Source organism: Acanthochromis polyacanthus, chromosome 1 (genome assembly GCF_021347895.1).
Source record: "Acanthochromis polyacanthus isolate Apoly-LR-REF ecotype Palm Island chromosome 1, KAUST_Apoly_ChrSc, whole genome shotgun sequence".
NCBI classification, from domain to species: domain Eukaryota; kingdom Metazoa; phylum Chordata; class Actinopteri; family Pomacentridae; genus Acanthochromis; species Acanthochromis polyacanthus.
The window spans coordinates 50,349,450-50,369,193 of record NC_067113.1 but is presented as its reverse complement, the minus strand read 5'-3'; the positions used below and the strand labels follow the sequence as shown (position 1 = coordinate 50,369,193).

Here is a 19,744-nt window from a genome sequence, read left to right as displayed (position 1 = left end):
TTAGTCAAGCCAACACATTCTTCTGACATTCACTTTGCCAACAACTGTTTGAAACATAGTTGTGGTTTCGTTGGATTTCGTAACAACTTCTGGGATGTATCCTGTCGGGACTTTTCTCAATCAAACATGTCACGTTATTTTGAAATAAACAAGTAGGCACTGCAGACATTCAGAGTTGGTCTGTTTTTGCGAGGACACTGCTGGAACGCAGTTTTATGAACTTGGAGACACACTGAGAGTCTGCTGAAATTGCAAACAGCAGGTTGTAAATTAGTGGAATTAATCACAGGAGAGAAACTGTCCGAGGCTTTTCTCTCTTTCCTCTCTGTATTGGGGGTGTTTTGCCATATCAGACTTCACTTTATTTATTTATTTATTTACATCACTTGACACTGATGCTGTTCATTTGACACTGGCACCTACACTACACACACTCGTGATCACATACTGTACACGCAAGCACACACGCATCCTGTTTTGAGGGCATCTAGTAAACAGCCAGCTGCTGAAACTCATGAGGAAGCTTTAGATTTGATTAGAACCATTTTCTTGTTAACATTTTCCACCAGCCTCCAGACTCTTCTTCCCAGCTTCAGATGTTTTTATGTCGTTTATTAACCAATCAGGTGTGGGAGGGTCGGTGGCGCGTCATACCTCACGACGTGCTCCCGGATTGGCTGAAGGACAACGACTTCCTGCTTCATGGCCACAGGCCGCCCATGCCTTCATTTCGCGCCTGCTTCAAGAGCATTTTTAGAATTCACACGGAGACGGGAAACATCTGGACACACCTGCTAGGTAAGAAACACACATTCTCACCAACACCTGTAGTAACACTATGAACCCCCACAACCTGCTGACTGGTTTGAAAATCGAATTATCTTTGGAAAAATCATCAAAATGACATCATTTATCACAGACAGCAACTGTAAAATCATAAAGTATTATCAGATTATCAGCCTCTAGACAGCTGTTAAACTATTCATCAGCAATGTGCCTTTCCGTAATAAAGATAAACCCAGTCTAAGCTTCACATCAGGATACTTTATCAAAATCACTCTTTTCAACATGCGTCATTTAAAATGAATCAAAAATACAATCTATTCTCTAATCGGTTTCCATAAAAAACAAATAATTCTGTGTACGTCAGCACATCCGTTAAGCTGTTAGTGACTGAGCTGCAACCAACAGTCGTGTGGCAAAAATTCTGGTCCTTTTAGTTAAATTGGGCAGAAATGCAGGCTGTGCTTACACCGAGCAGATTGGAGACAAAGACAGAATCAAATTAAAAATGTAATTACTTAAATATCTACAGTGTTCAGTCACCATTGTTTTTGTAGTACTAAGTAGCAACTGTGGGCACATGTTGATTCAAATTAATTTTTAAAATTTTTTAAAGTGAATTATCACAGAAATTCAGTTGTCATTTTTTAATGATGTGTGGTATTATGTTTCTGTTAGTCTCTACAAAAGGCATCTCTGAGTTCTCTCTCATTGAAGCTGTGTTTGTACTGTTTCCAAAGGCATGCAGGACTTTATATTGCAGTGAAAAAGAAACTCACAGTTAGTAAAAAATATAACAGGAGAAAACTGCTTGAGGTTGAGAGGCTTTAGCATGATTCCTCGACTAAGGCAGGGAATCACTTTATGGCAAAGTTCAGTAAACATTTTCTCAATTTTCTGTAAGTACGTGTCCGCATTTGTGTGAAAAACCAAGATTCCTCAGAAGCTCAGTTATCAGCCTTGTGACATTGCACTGGTTTTAAAAAATGTATTTGGCTTAAGACGTAGGAGAATTTTCTCAACTTTTCCGTAACTCTGATCCAAACATAAATTAAACAAACGGAAGCACTTTAAGTCGAGTCATATTTATATGAGACACTTATTTATGCACTACCATTCACATTAACAATGACTGTATTTCTGATTAATTTAATATTATCTTCACTGAAAAAAAAAGTTTTTCTTTCAAAAATAAGGACATTTCTGAGACCCCAAACTTTTGAACAGTAGTGTAGAAAAAAATATACCTTTGAGGTGCAAATTGTAGTGATTAATGCCGTTACTCTGTTTTATGTGCTCTTATGTATAAGCCTCCTACAGCTAAGAGTGATTGAATTCATGAGTTCGCAAATCTTTTATCATTAATGGCCCCTCATTCAGATAAAGTATTTATTTTAGTTGATTTTCACATCTAATGCAATTCAAAACTGATTTTTCCTGAACCTTACAGATTCTTTTGATCTTGTTCAGTCAGTTTTCGCTCCAACTGATCAGACCTTGTATTATCATCTAGTGTCCCTCTCTCCAATGTGGACATTGTGCATTTTTTGGTTGTTTCTAACCTCAATCTCTTAGCTTAGTTTCACCTTAAATACTGATCTTAATGTTTTCCCTACAAGAAGTGAGGAGGCGTGATGAAATGACAGAAGACCACACACCGTATTACAGCAGCAGATTATGTTTTAGATCCTGGATATTTAAAGTTTCAAGAGTATATTGTTCTTTGTTTCTCTATGTCTATTTCCGTCATGTATTACTTCACTTCGTTTATCCTGGAGTTAATCTTCATATTTATCCTGACTTGTTAGCTAACCAAAATCCTACACTGTCTGGCTCATTACCTTTTGTGTAAGAACTGTGTCGAAAGCTGAGCTGCTGCTTTTTGTAAACAAATTAAATCCAGCAAATCCAGGACATTATTTTTGATTTTAGGTTGGCGACTTGGAATTAGTTTGATTCGTGTTATGCTAACTTTGGTTTCCACCCCGTTTTGTTTCTGTGCCTTTTGTAATTCACTCCTGGATTGTAAATGACTTTTTTTTATCTCACTGCTCCCACCCAGTGGTGTGAGAGAGAAGGTGCACCTCAGTGTTGGGAAATATTGAGACTAATATTGATTGGTTTAAGTTAGTTTTATTTAATGAAACATAAGGAAATTAACACATCTTACTACTATACCTGAAACTTTTAGATTCTGTACTGAGACACTGCGGCATGGCAACTGAAAACAAGCTGGCAGTTGTTATTAATCCAGTACAGACATGTTTGCACTTCTTTGTCTTTGTTAATATCACTCAAGTGTTCTCACACTGTCTTCTTGTCTTTCCTTCTGTCTCTTGCTCTGTACCTGTTTCCAGGTTGTTTGTTTTTCCTCTGTCTGGGTCTGATGTACATGTTCAGACCCAACATGTCTTTCGTGGCGCCGGTCCAGGAGAAGGTGGTGATCGGGATGTTTTTCCTGGGAGCCATCCTCTGCCTCTCCTTCTCCTGGCTCTTCCACACCGTCTACTGCCACTCGGAGGGCGTGTCCAGAGTCTTCTCCAAGTAAGAAAGATTCTGCAGCAGAAAATGTCCTCAAAGCTCAAATATAACTAGAAACGCACTCAGAGATTGGAGTAGGCTGTTCATTCTCTCATATGGCATTGCCAGAAATGCAGCATTTGTTTATTAGTTATTGATAATCAGAAATCACGGCAACATAGAATTTGATCATTTAATATAGATGAACCCACAAACAAGATGAGTTGTGCTAAGTACAGGTGTGTGTTATGCATGTGTACGTTATGTACGGATACTGTTTCTGGTGACTTAAATAAGTAGCAGGCGGCGGGAATTGATGGGACTCAGTAACACCCCCACAATTTTTTCAACTCTTCCTTGTATCATTTCCACTGGTTAAGTCCCGATAAGTCCACAGCGGTGGATTTGTAGTAGAATCGCAATCATGTGATCGTCAGCAGGCAGCTGATTTAGTGTTCATTTGTTGTCGGAGTTACAGTGACGACATGCTGCTATCTCATAATGATGCAGAAATCTTTAACAAATCTGTGGATCCAGACTATAAGCTGCATCACTCCCAAAATCTGATCACTTGATCCTTGTGTCATTTCTGACCTTCCCTGAAAATTTCATCCAAATCTGTCAATCTGTTTTTGAGTAATGTGACAGACAGACAGACAGACAGACCAGAGATCGTTTCATAACTCGGCCACGTTCCTTAGTGGAGTACTAAAGCCAGTAGATAGTTAACTGTGTTGTGAGCTGCATCTGGAATCCTCTACTCTATGTTTGTCTCCAGGTTGGACTACAGTGGGATCGCCTTCCTGATCATGGGCTCCTTCGTGCCCTGGCTGTATTACTCCTTCTACTGCTCCCCTCAGCCCTGCTTCATCTACCTGATAGTGGTGTGCACACTGGGACTGGCCGCCATCACCGTCTCCCAGTGCGACTTCTTCGCCACGCCGCAGTACAGAGGAGTCAGAGCAGGTAGAGTGAAATAGTTACACGATATATTTCATCATTTATCTTTTACTGCTTCAGTCTGAACCCCAAAACCCAGGTTAGAGGACATGCTTTACAAAATAGCCATTATCACGCCTTTTATCAGAGAAAGATACGGTGAAGAATGATCAGATTTTCAACTTTTCCCTGACCTGCTCATCTGTGACATGCTAGTAACCAAATCGAAGCTTAAAATTGTGACATTTGATCAAAGTCTATTAATTCCATGTGTCTCATTTAAAACATCCCAGAGAGTAAACCATTTACTCTCATCAGATCCTGCAACAAACAAAAAATTCAGCACTTTTTTGCACAACCATGAAGACACGAGTGACTCATCTGTAACTTACAGTCATGCCACAGAAAATCAGGGACTTTTCAGCTGAACCGGCCTGAGTTGCATGTTATTTTTTTCAGTATTGATCACACCTGTTTGGAAGAATGTCGTACCTTTTTTGCTGAAAATAATCACACAAAATCATTTTTTTATGATTTATTGTTCTATAACTGTGTAATACACCACAACAGACATGCTGAAGTTCCCTCTTCTTCTAGTGGTTGTGTTGTTTCCATAGAAGTCCAGGATGTTATGTTGAAGGGAACAATGAGTGGAAAAAATGCCCCAAAAACTACTTGGAGTTTCGAGGGTTAAAGCTGCTCTCATCCATATTTTATGTTGGGGAAAGAGGTCAGTCAGAGTGATGAATCCATGGAGAAAAGTCCCACTGGTTCCTTGATTACTGATTTGCTTTTGTGACCCACAAATTTGCTGCTTTGGTTCAGTGTCACCGCTCTCATCAGTGTTGTTTCCAGATGCAGCAGTACCACGCTAACTGCCTGTCATTAAACAGTAGACAGGCGGAGTTAGCAGCTAGCTGCTAAACATAACGAACCGTTTAGCAGCTGAAGAACCAGACATGTGCTTCAGGAGTCAGTAAAGCACAAAAACAGAGCTAAAAACGAGCGAATAGCGGACTTTAATTGGTCGGGTGGACAGAAGCATGGCTCAGAATATATTCTAATGTGACTTGGCATCTGCTGGTTTTGTAAATAAGCCACTTTTTTTTCATAAAATCAGCAGAATAGCTGTATAATGTGAGAATATATCATTACCACCTTGTTGTCCTGCAGGGTTGAATTTGTTTAAATCTTGGTTTTCTAAATATTTACACTGCGGCTCAAAAGTTTGGGGTCATTTACAAATTTTCTTATTTTGAAAGAAAAGCTTATTTTTCAAATAAGATAAGATTAAATTGATCATAGATACAGTCTAGACATTGTTAATGTGCTAAATGACTATTCTAGCTGGAAACAGCTGATTTTTAATGGAACATCTCCATAGGGGTGCAGAGGAACATTTCCAGCAATCATCACTACTGTGTTCTAATGCTACATTGTGTTAGCTAATGGTGTTGAAAGGCTCATTGATGATTAGAAAACCCTTGTGTAATTATGTTAGTACATGAATAAAAGTATTTTTTCATAGAAAACAAGAAATTGTCTGAGTGACCCCAAACTTTTGAACATTAGTGTGTGTATATGTTCTTGTTGCGTTGGTTCTCTAATGTCTTCATGTGCTCTCTCTGTTCAGGTGTGTTTGTGGGTCTGGGTCTGAGCGGTGTCGTTCCCACCCTGCACTTTGTCATCAGCGAGGGTCTGATCAAAGCGACCACCATCGGTCAGATGGGCTGGCTGCTGCTCATGGCGACGCTCTACATCACCGGAGCTTGTCTCTACGCCGCTCGCATCCCTGAGAGGTTCTTCCCTGGAAAGTGTGACATCTGGGTGGGTGTTTGGATTGTTTATTCCCCTTTTTATTCACATTTTGCGTTCACATTATAGCAGCTGGATAGCTCAGTGATTAGCACCCCTGACTTTAGCACAGGAGATTGGTGGTTCCAATCCCAGTCAGTGCGCAGTTGTCCAGTGAGGACCTTTAGACAAAGTCCTTAGTGCTGCCCTGCCTACCCTGTGTTATATCTAAGCTTTGGATAAAATCGTCTGCAAAATGAAACAGTTTTTCTTTTATGTTTCTTCATCACACACATGTAATTTACTCTCCTCTTCCTCTGCCTTTCTTTCTTTCTCTTTCATAGTTCCACTCCCACCAGTTGTTCCACATTTTGGTGGTCGCTGGGGCTTTCGTTCACTTTCACGGTGTCTCCAACCTGCAGGAGTTTCGGTACACGGCAGGAGCTGGCTGCGCCGAGGACGGCACCCTCTAACGCAGAACACTGAGTCACTCATCCACTGACACACATGTTTTTGGGGAGGCACTGGTTTTATTAATATGCACAGAATCACACTCGCTCCTTAAACACACACATGATCTCCATCCCCCCAAAACTGAAACCGAAGTGGCTTCCCGCTGTGTGTCTGTAATACACAGGACAGCCTCCCAGGGGGCGCTGTTAAACTGACTGACGAGGGTTTTTCTTCCGTCTGTCTGTCTGTCCATCCCCACCTCCCCTGGCTCTGTTGCTTCGATTATAAAACCACCTCTGAGAGTTTTATGAAGCCGTTTTTGAGACTGTCCTGGAAGTGTCTCCTGTTGTTCGGGAGGAAGCGACACGTTCAAAACCTCCATTCAGTAATTCTACATTTTATTCTAGAATTAATGGTTTGATTTCAAGAGGAAGCATAATTGTGGCTTTAAAAGAAAAAAAAACATTTTGGGGTGTTGCTTTTTTTGTCGAATGCTGTTTTCCAAGTCACTTTTTGGAGCATTCAGATGTGAAAACATGTGAAAGAACCGAGTGAAAAACATCTTGGATTTCTTCCTCGATTGTAAAAGTTTGCAAGGGGTTGGGGGATGCTGGGAAACGGGGTGGGTGATGGGTTAATAGTCACTTTTAAAAGTTAAAAAGAAAAACACACAAAAAAAACTTTTCCATGTAAATAAGATTTCTAAATTTTGGGTTATAAATTTGTATTAAATATATATTAAAAAATAATTAAAAAAAGATGCTATAAAATGATGGCAAGAATAAATGAATATGTTGGACGATAAATCGAGTAAAAGGTGAGGAGGAGAGGGCTTATATCTGCACTTGTTCTTGCAGTGGAGGAAATATTCTGCGATTGGTGCTTCAAAAAACTTTATTTAGTCCGTAAACGTGACGATAAAAAGTGGAATTTGAGAAGGAACAAAAGGCACAACACCTGAATCTTTAACAAGCTTTGAAACTCACTGGTTTTGTCTCCAGTGTAGGCGGGAAGTGACAACTCAGAGTCACTTTTCTGGTGTAAAAACCTCAAATTAGCGAGGAGACGACAGAATTACTGTCCTGGAGTCACTTTTGAGTTCAATCTGCAGCGATTCTTAAATTAGACTCGCAGATTTGTGCGAAACCAAAATCAAAAACTATGAAAAAGATCAAGATATGTAGCGGTTCATTTATTTTACTGTAAATTGTCTGATGTGTCTAAAAGATAAATTTGTATTCCGCCAGTTTATTTTTTCTATACCATGCCCTTAAATGATTTATTGAAACACATCAAGGATAGCTATGATATTTTTTTATAATAAAAAAGGCCCCAGAGTCGATTATATCCTGTTGGTGAAACTGCAGTTACTTCAGTACAGATGCAGTTCATGTTCCTCCTCCTCTGGATAAGATTCACCTCAATACAGAACAAGTTTAATCTGTCTGTTTATTTTTCTTTTCTTTTTTTTTGATTGAGTTGTATTTTTATTTATCCACTGCTGTTATCATTATACTTCAAGCTTTAAGTTCACTTTCTTCTTTTTCATTGATTTGTGTTTGCTCAGCCAGAGATCATCAGGTGAGGTGGGGGCAGGGCAGGAAGTCTCTTTCACCATAAAAACACAAAAAAATTAAAACAACAAGAAGTTTCCTCAAACAATCTGACAACGTTCTGAAAAAGTTCCATCTACTTTAAGGGCTCGTGAATAAGTCTCAGATCCTGAGAGATTAAAATATGGTGAACTTTGCATTTGTGTTTTCTGGCAATACCAAAATCTTACACCTGCACAGTGAAAACACTTATATATATAAATACTATATTCTCAGCTTGTATTTCTATGATTGTTTGAAATTTAGGTTTGCTAAACAACGAGTTGATTGACCTGCGTGTCTTCTTTGCATTTCGCTTTGCTTAGAAGAAGAAGAAAAAGATCTTATTTTCACTGTCTCATTTTTCTTTTCTTTTGGCTCATTTTCTGTTTCAATTTTATTTAGTTTATAATAATTTATTTCTCTTGGGGGGGGCATATTGTCTGTTGAAGCACACGTTCCGTTCTGATGGGAGTGTTTGATTGCAACAGACCTTTATATCTGCTGTATTGTTCTAATAAAAAGGTTTTTTGAATCTGTCACTTTGTCTTCCTAGTGGTTAATATCTGCACAACACCAAATCACACATAATGAGCTACTCTCCTGTATTGTATGTTATTGTTCTTATAATAAAGTAAATCATTTATGAAGATTTGCTAAAAACAAGAATACATTTAGCATTTGCTGGCCTCAATTTCCTAATTTTGCATCAATAAATGTAGGAAATGTGATCACAAATGTGAGAATCAGTTACTTTTCTGCCTAGAAAAGTTAGTGACGGACATTTTTTAATGTATTTTAGAAAACTATAGACAACAAAAAGTACCTGGATAAATGCTTATTTCTTTTTGAGTCAGAGTTCATATATCTAACTTGTAGTTTAAGCTCCAGATGCAGAAAAGGCATCAAGTTCACTGGACTTAAATTAAGTTTCTTATGGTTTATTTGCATAAATGTCAGGTAACAATAACACTTGGAGGGGGGGGGGGGTAAGAAAAGGTAAGAAAATTAAACTAATTAAAAAAATTTATACCAAAAAATATGTCATGTTCTAAATTTCAAATGCAATCAGTCAGATCCCTTGCTGCAATTGTGTCTTTGTTCAAATTCCTCTTTCTGAAGCACTAAAATGTGCCCTAAAGGCTGTATTTATGTATTTATTTGCATTGAGTAATCCCTAGTGCTGATTTTATTTGTCATTTATATATATATATATATATAAACTATATATACAATATAAATAAGAAAAACGGAAGAACACAAGGATACTAACAACACAAATTTAAAAATATATTCACAATGAATTGCACTTGGGTGTATTTTGAAATGAATTTATCTAACTGTCATTGAGTGAGTGGAGGGGTAGTATTACATAAAAACAGTTCTGTATTGAGCAGTTACGACATTTGACTGAACTATATAAATTCCCTAAAACCCTAAAGACACAACTGTTGGTTCATTATGAACGATATAAATCGGTAATATTTATTTATCTAAATTTGCTGGAAAGGTCAGGATTGACGCGGAACAAAAAAAAGCTGAGTCGGAGCGCTAAGTCGGAACTATTACATTGACGCACCATCCAAATTAAGCGAGCATGGCGTCGGGTCGTTTGTGTAAACTTCACAGTCTCTTAACAAGACTCTCCAACGGCAGCACATTGCGATGTGTTCAGAGTAAGTGCTCTGGTTTTGGTTATTTCCCCTTTGAGTCGTTTTAGTTTCACTCATTTTACGGATTCTGACACATCGACGGAGGGAAACGCTAACAGCAGCTAACAGAGGCTAACCTTGACAACAAGTTCAGCTGTAATCTCTGATATCTGCCTCGCTTTAAATGTTTGTTTTGTTTTTTTTTACAATCAAAGATATATTTTGTGTGCAGAATAACGGGAATACAGTCTAGCTAAGCTAGGCTAGAATAGTGTAGCTTCAAGAAAACAGAAACTGTCAACACTTCAAAAACAGTTAAAATCAGTGATAATAAACGTGATGTCTTTACATATTAACACCAAAAGGAGATGCAGAAAAACAAGAACAATGTAAGCTAAAACCAGCAATAAATAAACCAGAGTTCAGAGAAAAGTAGAACCAGCCAGAAAATGTAAAAATATGAAAATATAATTATTGAAATAGTTAATTTATTAAACAAAAGGAATAGTATAACACAGCCACAAAATATTTATTTAAGAGTTTTGATTAAAGAACGTTTGAAGAAGGTGTTTAAAAGACAATATTGTATTTACAAATAAAAATCGTTGAGATCTTAAAGAAAACCACTAGAACAGGGAAGAGGACTGTAGTATGAAACTGTACCTGCTGGAGGTAAATCACCATCATTTAGATCTACTTTTTAGAAGGAACTAAAGTCACATTTTATAACCATATGTTATTTATTTGATCAATTTTGTGCATTTTTCCCCTCTGAATGTTATTTTTTGTACTGACTCTGTTCAAGCAACAAGCAACTTATTTATCAGGATTTTTTGCAGACACTTGCATGCATCATCACAATTTTGATGAAATATCCAGATTTAAAGCGTGTGTGTGTGTGTGTGCATATATATATATATATATATATATCTTAATATAGGACTGCACATCATTATCGTTATTAAAATGAGGGGTTTTTTTTGGTTTAACCTCGCTGTATGGACACTTTAAATGCGACTGGAGTGAGGAAAAACTGATCACGCTGCCATTTAAAAGTGACCTTCACCTCGTATCAAAGCTTTTAATTTGATGACTGGTGTGTTATGTTGCTCCACCAGAAAGTGTTTTATCGTGTCTAAATCATATCTGCCATTCATTGTGCTTTAGAAATATGTATTTGACAATATTTGTAAGCTTAAGGCGTGAGCATGACGTCAACCAGACTGCCATGTTGATGGTTTTGATTTTACCTCGTAACTCCACAGATGAGGATGCTGCTGCCTAAACTACCCATTTTTAGATTTATCCTGAGTGAATACGCTTGAGCTGTAGAAAGTGTTGCTTCTACAAAATGAATTATGTGATTATTTGTTTATATTTACCTGGACGTTGATTATTTTCCAAGCACATTTTGTTCAAATTCAGATTTATATAAATACGTGAAACCACATGTCAACCATAAGTTCAAGGCGAAGATTCTTTTACAGTTTCTGGCTCTAATGCATAGGGACATTTTTGCTTTTTTATTCTTTTTATATAATGTGCCTTTCAAACCAGGCCACAAGTTTTGAAGTTAGCAGAGAAAGAAAGTGGAATGGAAGCAGTTGCTCATTTTATCCTGAAATATCTTGAAAGTATTTAGTTAGGAGGTCGGCTGAGGACACCGATGTGTCATCCTAACAGCACTCGTGCCTTATTGAGTGACCGGAAAAGTAACACAGGCTAGAAACTGTCTCCTCTTCTTGTAACAGTTAACCAGTCACATTACATTGTTTATGTCTTGTCTTAGGCCATCTTTAAGTAACATGTCCATTTATCTAACAAATCATGTTGCATATATATTAAATCTGTGTTTGGTTTTCTGTTGCAGCTTGTTTGGTGCCATTGAGACAGAAGTCCAGCGCTTCTTCACTTGATGATCCTAACTGGTACATTAATCACAATGATGGTTTGAATTCATGAGTGGCAGTGCACCTATTTCTATGACTATTTTATTAAAACCCCTCAAAAAACATTCCATTTTAGTTTTTCAAGAAATAAATGAAGTTATTCTACTTGTTGTACAGATAAGCAAAGAGATGTAGTGCTGTTGAGGAGCCAGTTTAAGCTTATAGATTGTGCAGGAGGAGCTGTAAAGTGGTTACCAGTACTTAGAAATAAGATTTTCTATGAAATGTTTGATCATGCTATTTATAAATGTAACTCCGGAAACATGTTGGATCTTTTCCAAGGCATCTCTCAGCATAGCGTGTGAGTTTTGCAATCTAGTCTGAGGAATATTAGGGGCTGTCATCAAGTTTTGAAGTTGTACTTGTTAGAAAAGCTATGTTGTGATTTCGTCACTAATCTTCTGATCTCTTGGATTCAGTAATGTGGAAATCGGTGTGACATCAGACGGGAAAACCATAGTGTGCTTCCATCCCACTGTCGAAATCCCTTATGAGCTCACCCAGGTAAGAGAGTATTTATTGGTTTCATATTAATGAGTCTCATTGTGTGAGGTTAGCCAAAGAAATTTATCCTCCGTCATTTTATTGAGCAGATTTTCTGGAGTTCAGTGTTTCAGGAGTTCATTTTAGTATAGTGAGTCCTCAGTTTATGACGTCATCGACCTACGACATTTTGTCTTTGATAGCCCTAATAGAAAGCAGATTCACAAAGAGAAAGTATCCATCAGAGTTGTCTCTCCTAACCCGTCCAACATGAAAAATATGTCAGGTTCAGTCTTTCTGGGTTTTGCAAAACTGTTTTGAGAGTATTACTCTAAATCAGGTCTCCTCTGCTCACAAACCGTCCCATGAAACGGCTCTCAGTTAATATTTAAATACAGAAAGGGACAATATCATCTGTAAGTGAGAATTTTGTGAATTGTACACAGTACACAGTATATGATGGAAATTGCTGCAGAATTGTACGAAAACATCGGATAATGACAAAATAAGCGAATGTGTTGGATCAAACTGCTTTTCCATAAATCGTTGCAGCCCATAGACCGACCGGACCCCCTGACCAACGTAGCCGAGACCCACGATCAGGTTTTAAAGGCCCACCTCAGCAAGGAGGTGCTGAAGGACAAACAGGGACCCACTATAGAAGAGCTGAGCAAGATGTTTTTCACCACCAAACACCGATTTTATCCATTCGGACAGTAAGCACACATTTAATACACTTGTTAACAAAGTCCTTCAATGCCACGTTGTCAGGAGATTTTTCATTTTCTGCAGGAAACGACTGCACAAACTAATGAATATTAATTTCACTGTTCACAGGTATCACAGGAGACGCATGAAGAAGGACCCCCCTCCAAAGGACAGATAGTCACCAAACTGCAAATTAGACTTGTTTTCTTGTCACAATAAACTGTTAAATATGAAGTTGGTTGTTACGAGTTCTTGTGACTGTGCTGCTACAGTAAAACTATTACTTGGCTTTATAAGGATACCAGCATCTTCTGTAGTCTGGCACGATACTGTATAAACATCCAACACTAGATTTAGAAGCTTTCCACATATAGAACAACAGATTGGTGGCAGTACATCGTATTTGTTTCTTGATGGGTTTTTTCAGTGGCGAGTGAAGAAAAATTGAGAAAAAAAGGCAAATGGTTACATTCACAGAAGGTTCTCCAGCCATGCACGGATCATAGTCATCATAGTGTCCGTGTCCAGCGCAGTGATGACATCGTACTGCTTAAAGCCATCTTCACCAACTTCAATCTGATCTTGGGGCTTGAAGAAATCATTCTGATGGACCACACAGCAGTTGGGCAGGTTCTTGATCAGGCGGTTGGTGAGGGTGGTTTTCCCTCCATCGGTTACTCTGCCGATGATGTACTTCATGTTCTCGGATTGGTCAAAGCTTGGAAAAAGGGTCAAAAACAAAACTGGGTCGGGAGTGATTGGACGTGGAAGAAAGCTGAAAAAGAGAAGTTTTCGGCAGGAAATGTCAACTACTCGAGTCCTCCATGGGACTTGGGTTTCGTGAGTAAGGTAAGAGCAGAAAGGGAGCTGCCACTCGGACACTGTTCTTCCACTCAGAGAGGACCTCTTTCTGCTGTCGCTGCGACACATACTGCCCTAGTTGAGGTTTTAGGTGGAATATTCCTTTTAATCGGCCCCTCAGGTCCAACCTTTTAGGTCAACATTCAATGATTTAAGGTGGAATATTCCTTTAAACCAACCTAAATCTCATTACTTGGTCATTGTCAAGTGAGAAACCTCAATCCAAAATCCTCATAGGACGTTTGAGATTTATGCTGCTGTTATTTGTCTAGTCCAGACTAAATGACAGAAATCCACAACTGTAATTTAATTTCAGGGCTCGGTTATTAAATGTCAAAACAATCCATGTGACTGCGTGGTTCACTCCACATATTAGGATGTCTGTGCTGTTTTTACCTCCATACTAGCCCTTCTTGAACCCCATAGAAGAATTTTTTTCAGTGTGGCGGTAGAAAGTTTATGATCACTCTCCACACAACCTGGGGCCTGTTTCACGAAGCAGGTTCAAGAAACTCTGAGTTTCATCCTCAACTCTGATTTGATCTACTCTGAGGTAGAAAACTCTGAGTTTCCCTCATTTCAGGGTTAACAAACTCAGAGTTTTCAATAAACCTGCTTCGTGAAACAGGCCCCTGAGCTTTCACACAGTCTGAGGGCTGAAATTTTCTCAGTCCCACAGTAGATCTCTGTTAGTTTGAGCTTTTAAACAGTCTGAGGGCTGATATTTTCTAAGTTTCTGAGTAGATACCTGTTAGTTTGAACCTTTCAACAGTCCAAGGACTGAAATTTTGTAAGTTCCTGAGTAGGTCTCTCTTAGTTTGAACTTTTCGACAGTGTGAGGGCTGAAAATCTAAAAGTTGTTGAGTAGTTCTGTGTTAGTTTGCGATCGTTAAGTGTTCACCTTTGTCCATGATCAGACGACATACTTAAATATGACGTTTTTGTCCATTTTCGGATGACATACTAAACTATGACATTTTTTTGTCCATTTTCGGACGACATAGTGATTTATGATGTTTTTTGTCCATTTTCAGCCAATGTACAAAACTATGACTTTTTTGTCCATTTTCAGGCGACATACTAAACTATGATGTTTTTGTCCATTTTCGGACAACATAGTAAACTATGACGTTTTTTGTCCATTTTCGGATGACATAATAAACTATGACGTTTTTTATTCATTTTTGTACGACATACTAAACGATGACGTTTTTTGGCCATTTTCGGACAATACACTCAACTAGAAATTTTTTGTCCATTTTCAGACGACATACTATGACGTTTTTTTTATCCATTTTCGGACGACATAGTAATTTATGACGTTTTTTGTCCATTTTCAGACGACATACTGAACTGTGACGTTTTTTGTCCCTTTTCAGACGAGATACTAAACTATGATGTTTTTTGTCCATTTTCGGACAACATAGTAAACTATGATATTTTTGTCCACTTTCGGACAAAATTGACGGTTTTTGTCCATTTTCGGACGACATAGTAAACCATGATTTTTTTGTTGATTTTCGGACGACATACTAAACTATGACGTTTTTTGTCCATTTTCAGATGAAATACTAAACTATGATATTTTTGTCCATTTTCGGACGACATACTAAACTATGATATTTTTGTCCATTTTCGGACGACATACTAAACAATGCCGTTTTTTTGTCCATTTTCGTACGACATACTAAACTATGACGTTTTTTTTCCATTTTCAAACAACATACTCAACGAGGACTTTTTTGTCCATTTTTGGACGACATACTAAACGATGATATTTTTGTCCACTTTCGGACAAAATTGACGGTTTTTGTCCATTTTCGGATGACATACTAAACCATGATGTTTTTTGTCCATTTTCAGATGACATACTAAACTATGCCGTTTTTGTCCATTTTCTGACGACATACTAAACTATGACCTTTTTTATTCATTTTCGGACGACATACTAAATGACGTTTTTTTTGTCCATTTTCGGATGACATACTAAACTATGACATTTTTTGTCCATTTTCGGACGACATAGTGATTTATGATGTTTTTTGTCCATTTTCAGCCAATGTACAAAACTATGACTTTTTTGTCCATTTTCAGGCGACATACTAAACTATGATGTTTTTGTCCATTTTCGGACAACATAGTAAACTATGACGTTTTTTGTCCATTTTCGGATGACATACTAAACTATGACGTTTTTTATTCATTTTTGTACGACATACTAAACGATGACGTTTTTTGGCCATTTTCGGACAATACACTCAACTAGGAATTTTTTGTCCATTTTTGGATGACATACTAAACTATGATATTTTTGTCCACTTTCGGACAAAATTGACAGTTTTTGTCCATTTTCAGACGACATACTAAACCATGATGTTTTTTTGTCCATTTTCAGACGACATACTATGACGTTTTTTTTATCCATTTTCGGACGACATAGTAATTTATGACGTTTTTTGTCCATTTTCAGACGACATACTGAACTGTGACGTTTTTTGTTCCTTTTCAGACGAAATACTAAACTATGATGTTTTTTGTCCATTTTCGGACAACATAGTAAACTATGATATTTTTGTCCACTTTCGGACAAAATTGACGGTTTTTGTCCATTTTCGGACGACATACTAAACCATGATTTTTTTTGTTGATTTTCGGACGACATACTAAACTATGACGTTTTTTGTCCATTTTCAGATGAAATACTAAACTATGATATTTTTGTCCATTTTCGGACGACATACTAAACTATGATATTTTTGTCCATTTTCGGACGACATACTAAACAATGCCGTTTTTTTGTCCATTTTCGTACGACATACTAAACTATGACGTTTTTTGTCCATTTTCAAACAACATACTCAACGAGGACTTTTTTGTCCATTTTTGGACGACATACTAAACGATGATATTTTTGTCCACTTTCGGACAAAATTGACGGTTTTTGTCCATTTTCGGATGACATACTAAACTATGATGTTTTTTGTCCATTTTCAGATGAAATACTAAACTATGATGTTTTTTGTCCATTTTCAGATGACATACTAAACTATGATGTTTTTTTGTCCATTTTCAGACGACATACTAAACTATGACTTTTTTTTATCCATTTTCGGACGACATAGTAATTTATGACGTTTTTTGTCCATTTTCAGACGACATACTGAACTGTGACGTTTTTTGTCCCTTTTCAGACGAGATACTAAACTATGATATTTTTGTCCACTTTCGGACAAAATTGACGGTTTTTGTCCATTTTCGGACGACATACTAAACCATGATTTTTTTGTTGATTTTCGGACGACATACTAAACTATGACTTTTTTCTCCATTTTTGGACGGCATACTAAATGACGTTTTTTTGTCCATTTTCGGAAAACATTATAAAACTATGACGTTTTTTATTCATTTTCGTACGACATACTAAACTATGACGTTTTTTGTCCATTTTCAAACAACATACTCAACGAGGACTTTTTTGTCCATTTTTGGACGACATACTAAACGATGATATTTTTGTCCACTTTCGGACAAAATTGACGGTTTTTGTCCATTTTCGGATGACATACTAAACCATGATGTTTTTTGTCCATTTTCAGATGACATACTAAACTATGCCGTTTATGTCCATTTTCTGACGACATACTAAACTATGACGTTTTTTATTCATTTTCGGACGACATACTAAATGACGTTTTTTTTGTCCATTTTTGGACAACATACTAAACTGTTTTTTTTGTCCATTTTCGGATTACATACTAAACTGTGACGATTTTTGTCCATTTTCGGACAACATACAAAGCTATGACGTTTTTTGTCCATTTTCAGATGACATACTACACTGTGACTTTATTCTCCATTTCTGTACGACATACTAAACTATGACTTTTTTGTCATAGTTTGGACGATATACATATGACTGTGGTATAATCCACCTGATTATAAAAACATCATCAGAGAAGAACGTTAAAAAAATACATAAGAACGACCAGCTCAGGCATGAGATGAGTATTATTATGGGTTTTCACTGTGTCCTCCTCGTTGACATAGCGCTCAAACTCTGCCTTCAGGCTCGGCCGCTGATTGTCAGGGAAGGCCAGGGAGATGAGGGCCTCAGGCTGACACACAAACTTGTAAACATAGTGCTCCCCTGCCACCTGAAAACAGAATGAATAATGTAAACACACATCCATTGCTGACAACAACAAGCACCTCTAAAGGTCATTAACTATCATCTTTTTGCCTCCACAGTTTAAATATGGCTTTGTGGGAAGAAGAAAGAGTTGAACTGGACGTCAAGGATGGACATATCCAAAGATGGCAGATGCATTTAATGGACATCATCCTTGGGGGATTCCACTTGGCTTTTCCACAGTGCGAAAGGGGGTTTGAAAACAACCTTGGCTCATCAACTCTGATTAATTTTTCCAGGGGTGTCACACATGGAGCCGACCAGATGACTTTGTACAGTGTAAAAATTACAGAGAAGACATCAACTGTAAAGTTGGAATGATTTCTAGACTTTGACAAACTGTTTTGAGCATTAAGTACAATATTGTATTGTTCAGCTCCAGAAAGCTGTGACTTATGTTTCATTTTGAGAATGTACTTTTTGCAATAAAACTAATGAAAAATGGAGTTATGGTTATTATGCTGTGATTTGGACTGTTTATCGGCCCAGACATGAAATAAGCTTAACATCTTCTGTCAAAAATGGAACAAAAACATCAATGTCATTTTTTCAACATGTCATAAAAACATACCATATGATGAAGCAATGTAAAGTAGGCCGTGAAAAAAACTATACACGTCATAGTTTAGTAAGTCTTCCGAAAATGGATGAAAAACCGTCATTTAGTATGTCGTCCTTAAATGGATGAAAAACATCATGGTTTAGTATGTCGTACGAAAATGAATAAAAAGTCATAGTTTAGTATGTCGTTCGAAAATGGACAAAAAACATCATAGTTTAGTATGTCATCCGAAAATGGATAAAAAAACATCACGGTTTAGTCTGTCGTTCGAAAATGGACAAAAACCACCAATTTTGTCCGAAAATGGACAAAAAACGCCAATTTTGTCCGAAAGTGGATAAAAAAAAATCATAGTTTAGTATGTCGTCCTAAACTGGACCAAAAAGTCCTAGTTGAGTATGTTGTCCGAAAATGAATAAAAAACGTCATAGTTTAGTATGTCGTCCAAAAATGGACAAAAAACATCATAGTTTAGTATGTCGTCCGAAAATGCATAAAAAAGTCTTAGTTTAGTATTTCGTCCGAAAATGGACAAGAAACGTCACAGTTTAGTTTGTTGTCCGAAAATGGACAACAAAGTCATGCTTTAGTATGTCATCCGAAAATGGACAAAAACATCATAGTTTAGTATGTCGTCCGAAACTGCATAAGAAAGTCTTAGTTTAGTATTTCGTCCGAAAATGGACAAGAAACGTCACAGTTTAGTTTGTTGTCCGAAAATGGACAACAAAGTCATGCTTTAGTATGTCATCCGAAAATGGACAAAAACATCATAGTTTAGTATGTCGACTGAAAATGGACAAAAAAGTCATAGTTTAGTATGTCGTCTGAAAATGGACAAAAAACATCATAAATTACTATGTCGTCCAAAAATGGACAAAAATACGTCATAGTTCAGTATGTCATCTGAAAATGGACGAGAAAACGTCATATTTTAGCATGTCATCCGAAAATGAACAAAAAAGTCATAGTTTAGTATGTCGTCCAAAAATGGACAAAAAATGTCATAGTTTAGTATGTTTTCCGAAAATGGACAAAAATGTCACAGTTCAGTATCTCGTCTGAAAATGGACAACAAAGTCATATTTTAGTATGTCGTCCGAAAATGGACAAAAAACGACATGGTTTAGTATGTCGTCCGAAAACGGACAAAAAAAGACATGGTTTAGTATGTCGTCCGAAAATGGACAACAAAGTCATATTTTAGTATGGCGTCCGAAAATGGACAAAAAACGACAATGGACAACAAAGTCATATTT

At 37.3% G+C, this 19,744-nt stretch overlaps 2 protein-coding genes across 2 annotated transcripts in view; both read left to right on the top strand.

The window, feature by feature from the left end:
- The window catches only part of adipor2 (adiponectin receptor 2), a 37,863-nt gene extending 29,243 nt beyond the window's left edge, over positions 1 to 8,620 (top strand). Inside the window, exons 5-9 of the mRNA XM_022210737.2 lie at positions 627 to 798; positions 3,141 to 3,327; positions 4,082 to 4,269; positions 5,876 to 6,069; positions 6,381 to 8,620. Coding sequence (XP_022066429.1) covers positions 627 to 798; positions 3,141 to 3,327; positions 4,082 to 4,269; positions 5,876 to 6,069; positions 6,381 to 6,509 — 870 coding nt within the window. The 3' untranslated portion in view covers positions 6,510 to 8,620. The remainder of the gene's footprint in view (positions 1 to 626; positions 799 to 3,140; positions 3,328 to 4,081; positions 4,270 to 5,875; positions 6,070 to 6,380) is intronic.
- A 982-nt stretch (positions 8,621 to 9,602) lies between these two features.
- Positions 9,603 to 13,107, top strand: mrpl42 (mitochondrial ribosomal protein L42). The gene is made up of 5 exons (XM_022210752.2): positions 9,603 to 9,757; positions 11,604 to 11,661; positions 12,102 to 12,186; positions 12,718 to 12,881; positions 13,003 to 13,107. The coding sequence occupies exons 1-5, from the start codon at positions 9,679 to 9,681 to the stop codon at positions 13,049 to 13,051; spliced, it is 435 nt and encodes a 144-aa protein (XP_022066444.1). The 5' UTR covers positions 9,603 to 9,678; the 3' UTR covers positions 13,052 to 13,107.
- Positions 13,108 to 19,744: the final 6,637 nt, after the last annotated feature.

Coding starts and splice junctions, on each gene's coding strand:
- mrpl42 (XM_022210752.2), top strand. CDS start 9,679: ATGGCGTCGGGTCGTTTGTGTAAACTTCACAGTCTCTTAACAAGACTC. Junction 11,662..12,101: donor TCACTTGATGATCCTAACTG/GTACATTAATCA, acceptor TCTTGGATTCAG/TAATGTGGAAATCGGTGTGA. Junction 12,187..12,717: donor TCCCTTATGAGCTCACCCAG/GTAAGAGAGTAT, acceptor AAATCGTTGCAG/CCCATAGACCGACCGGACCC.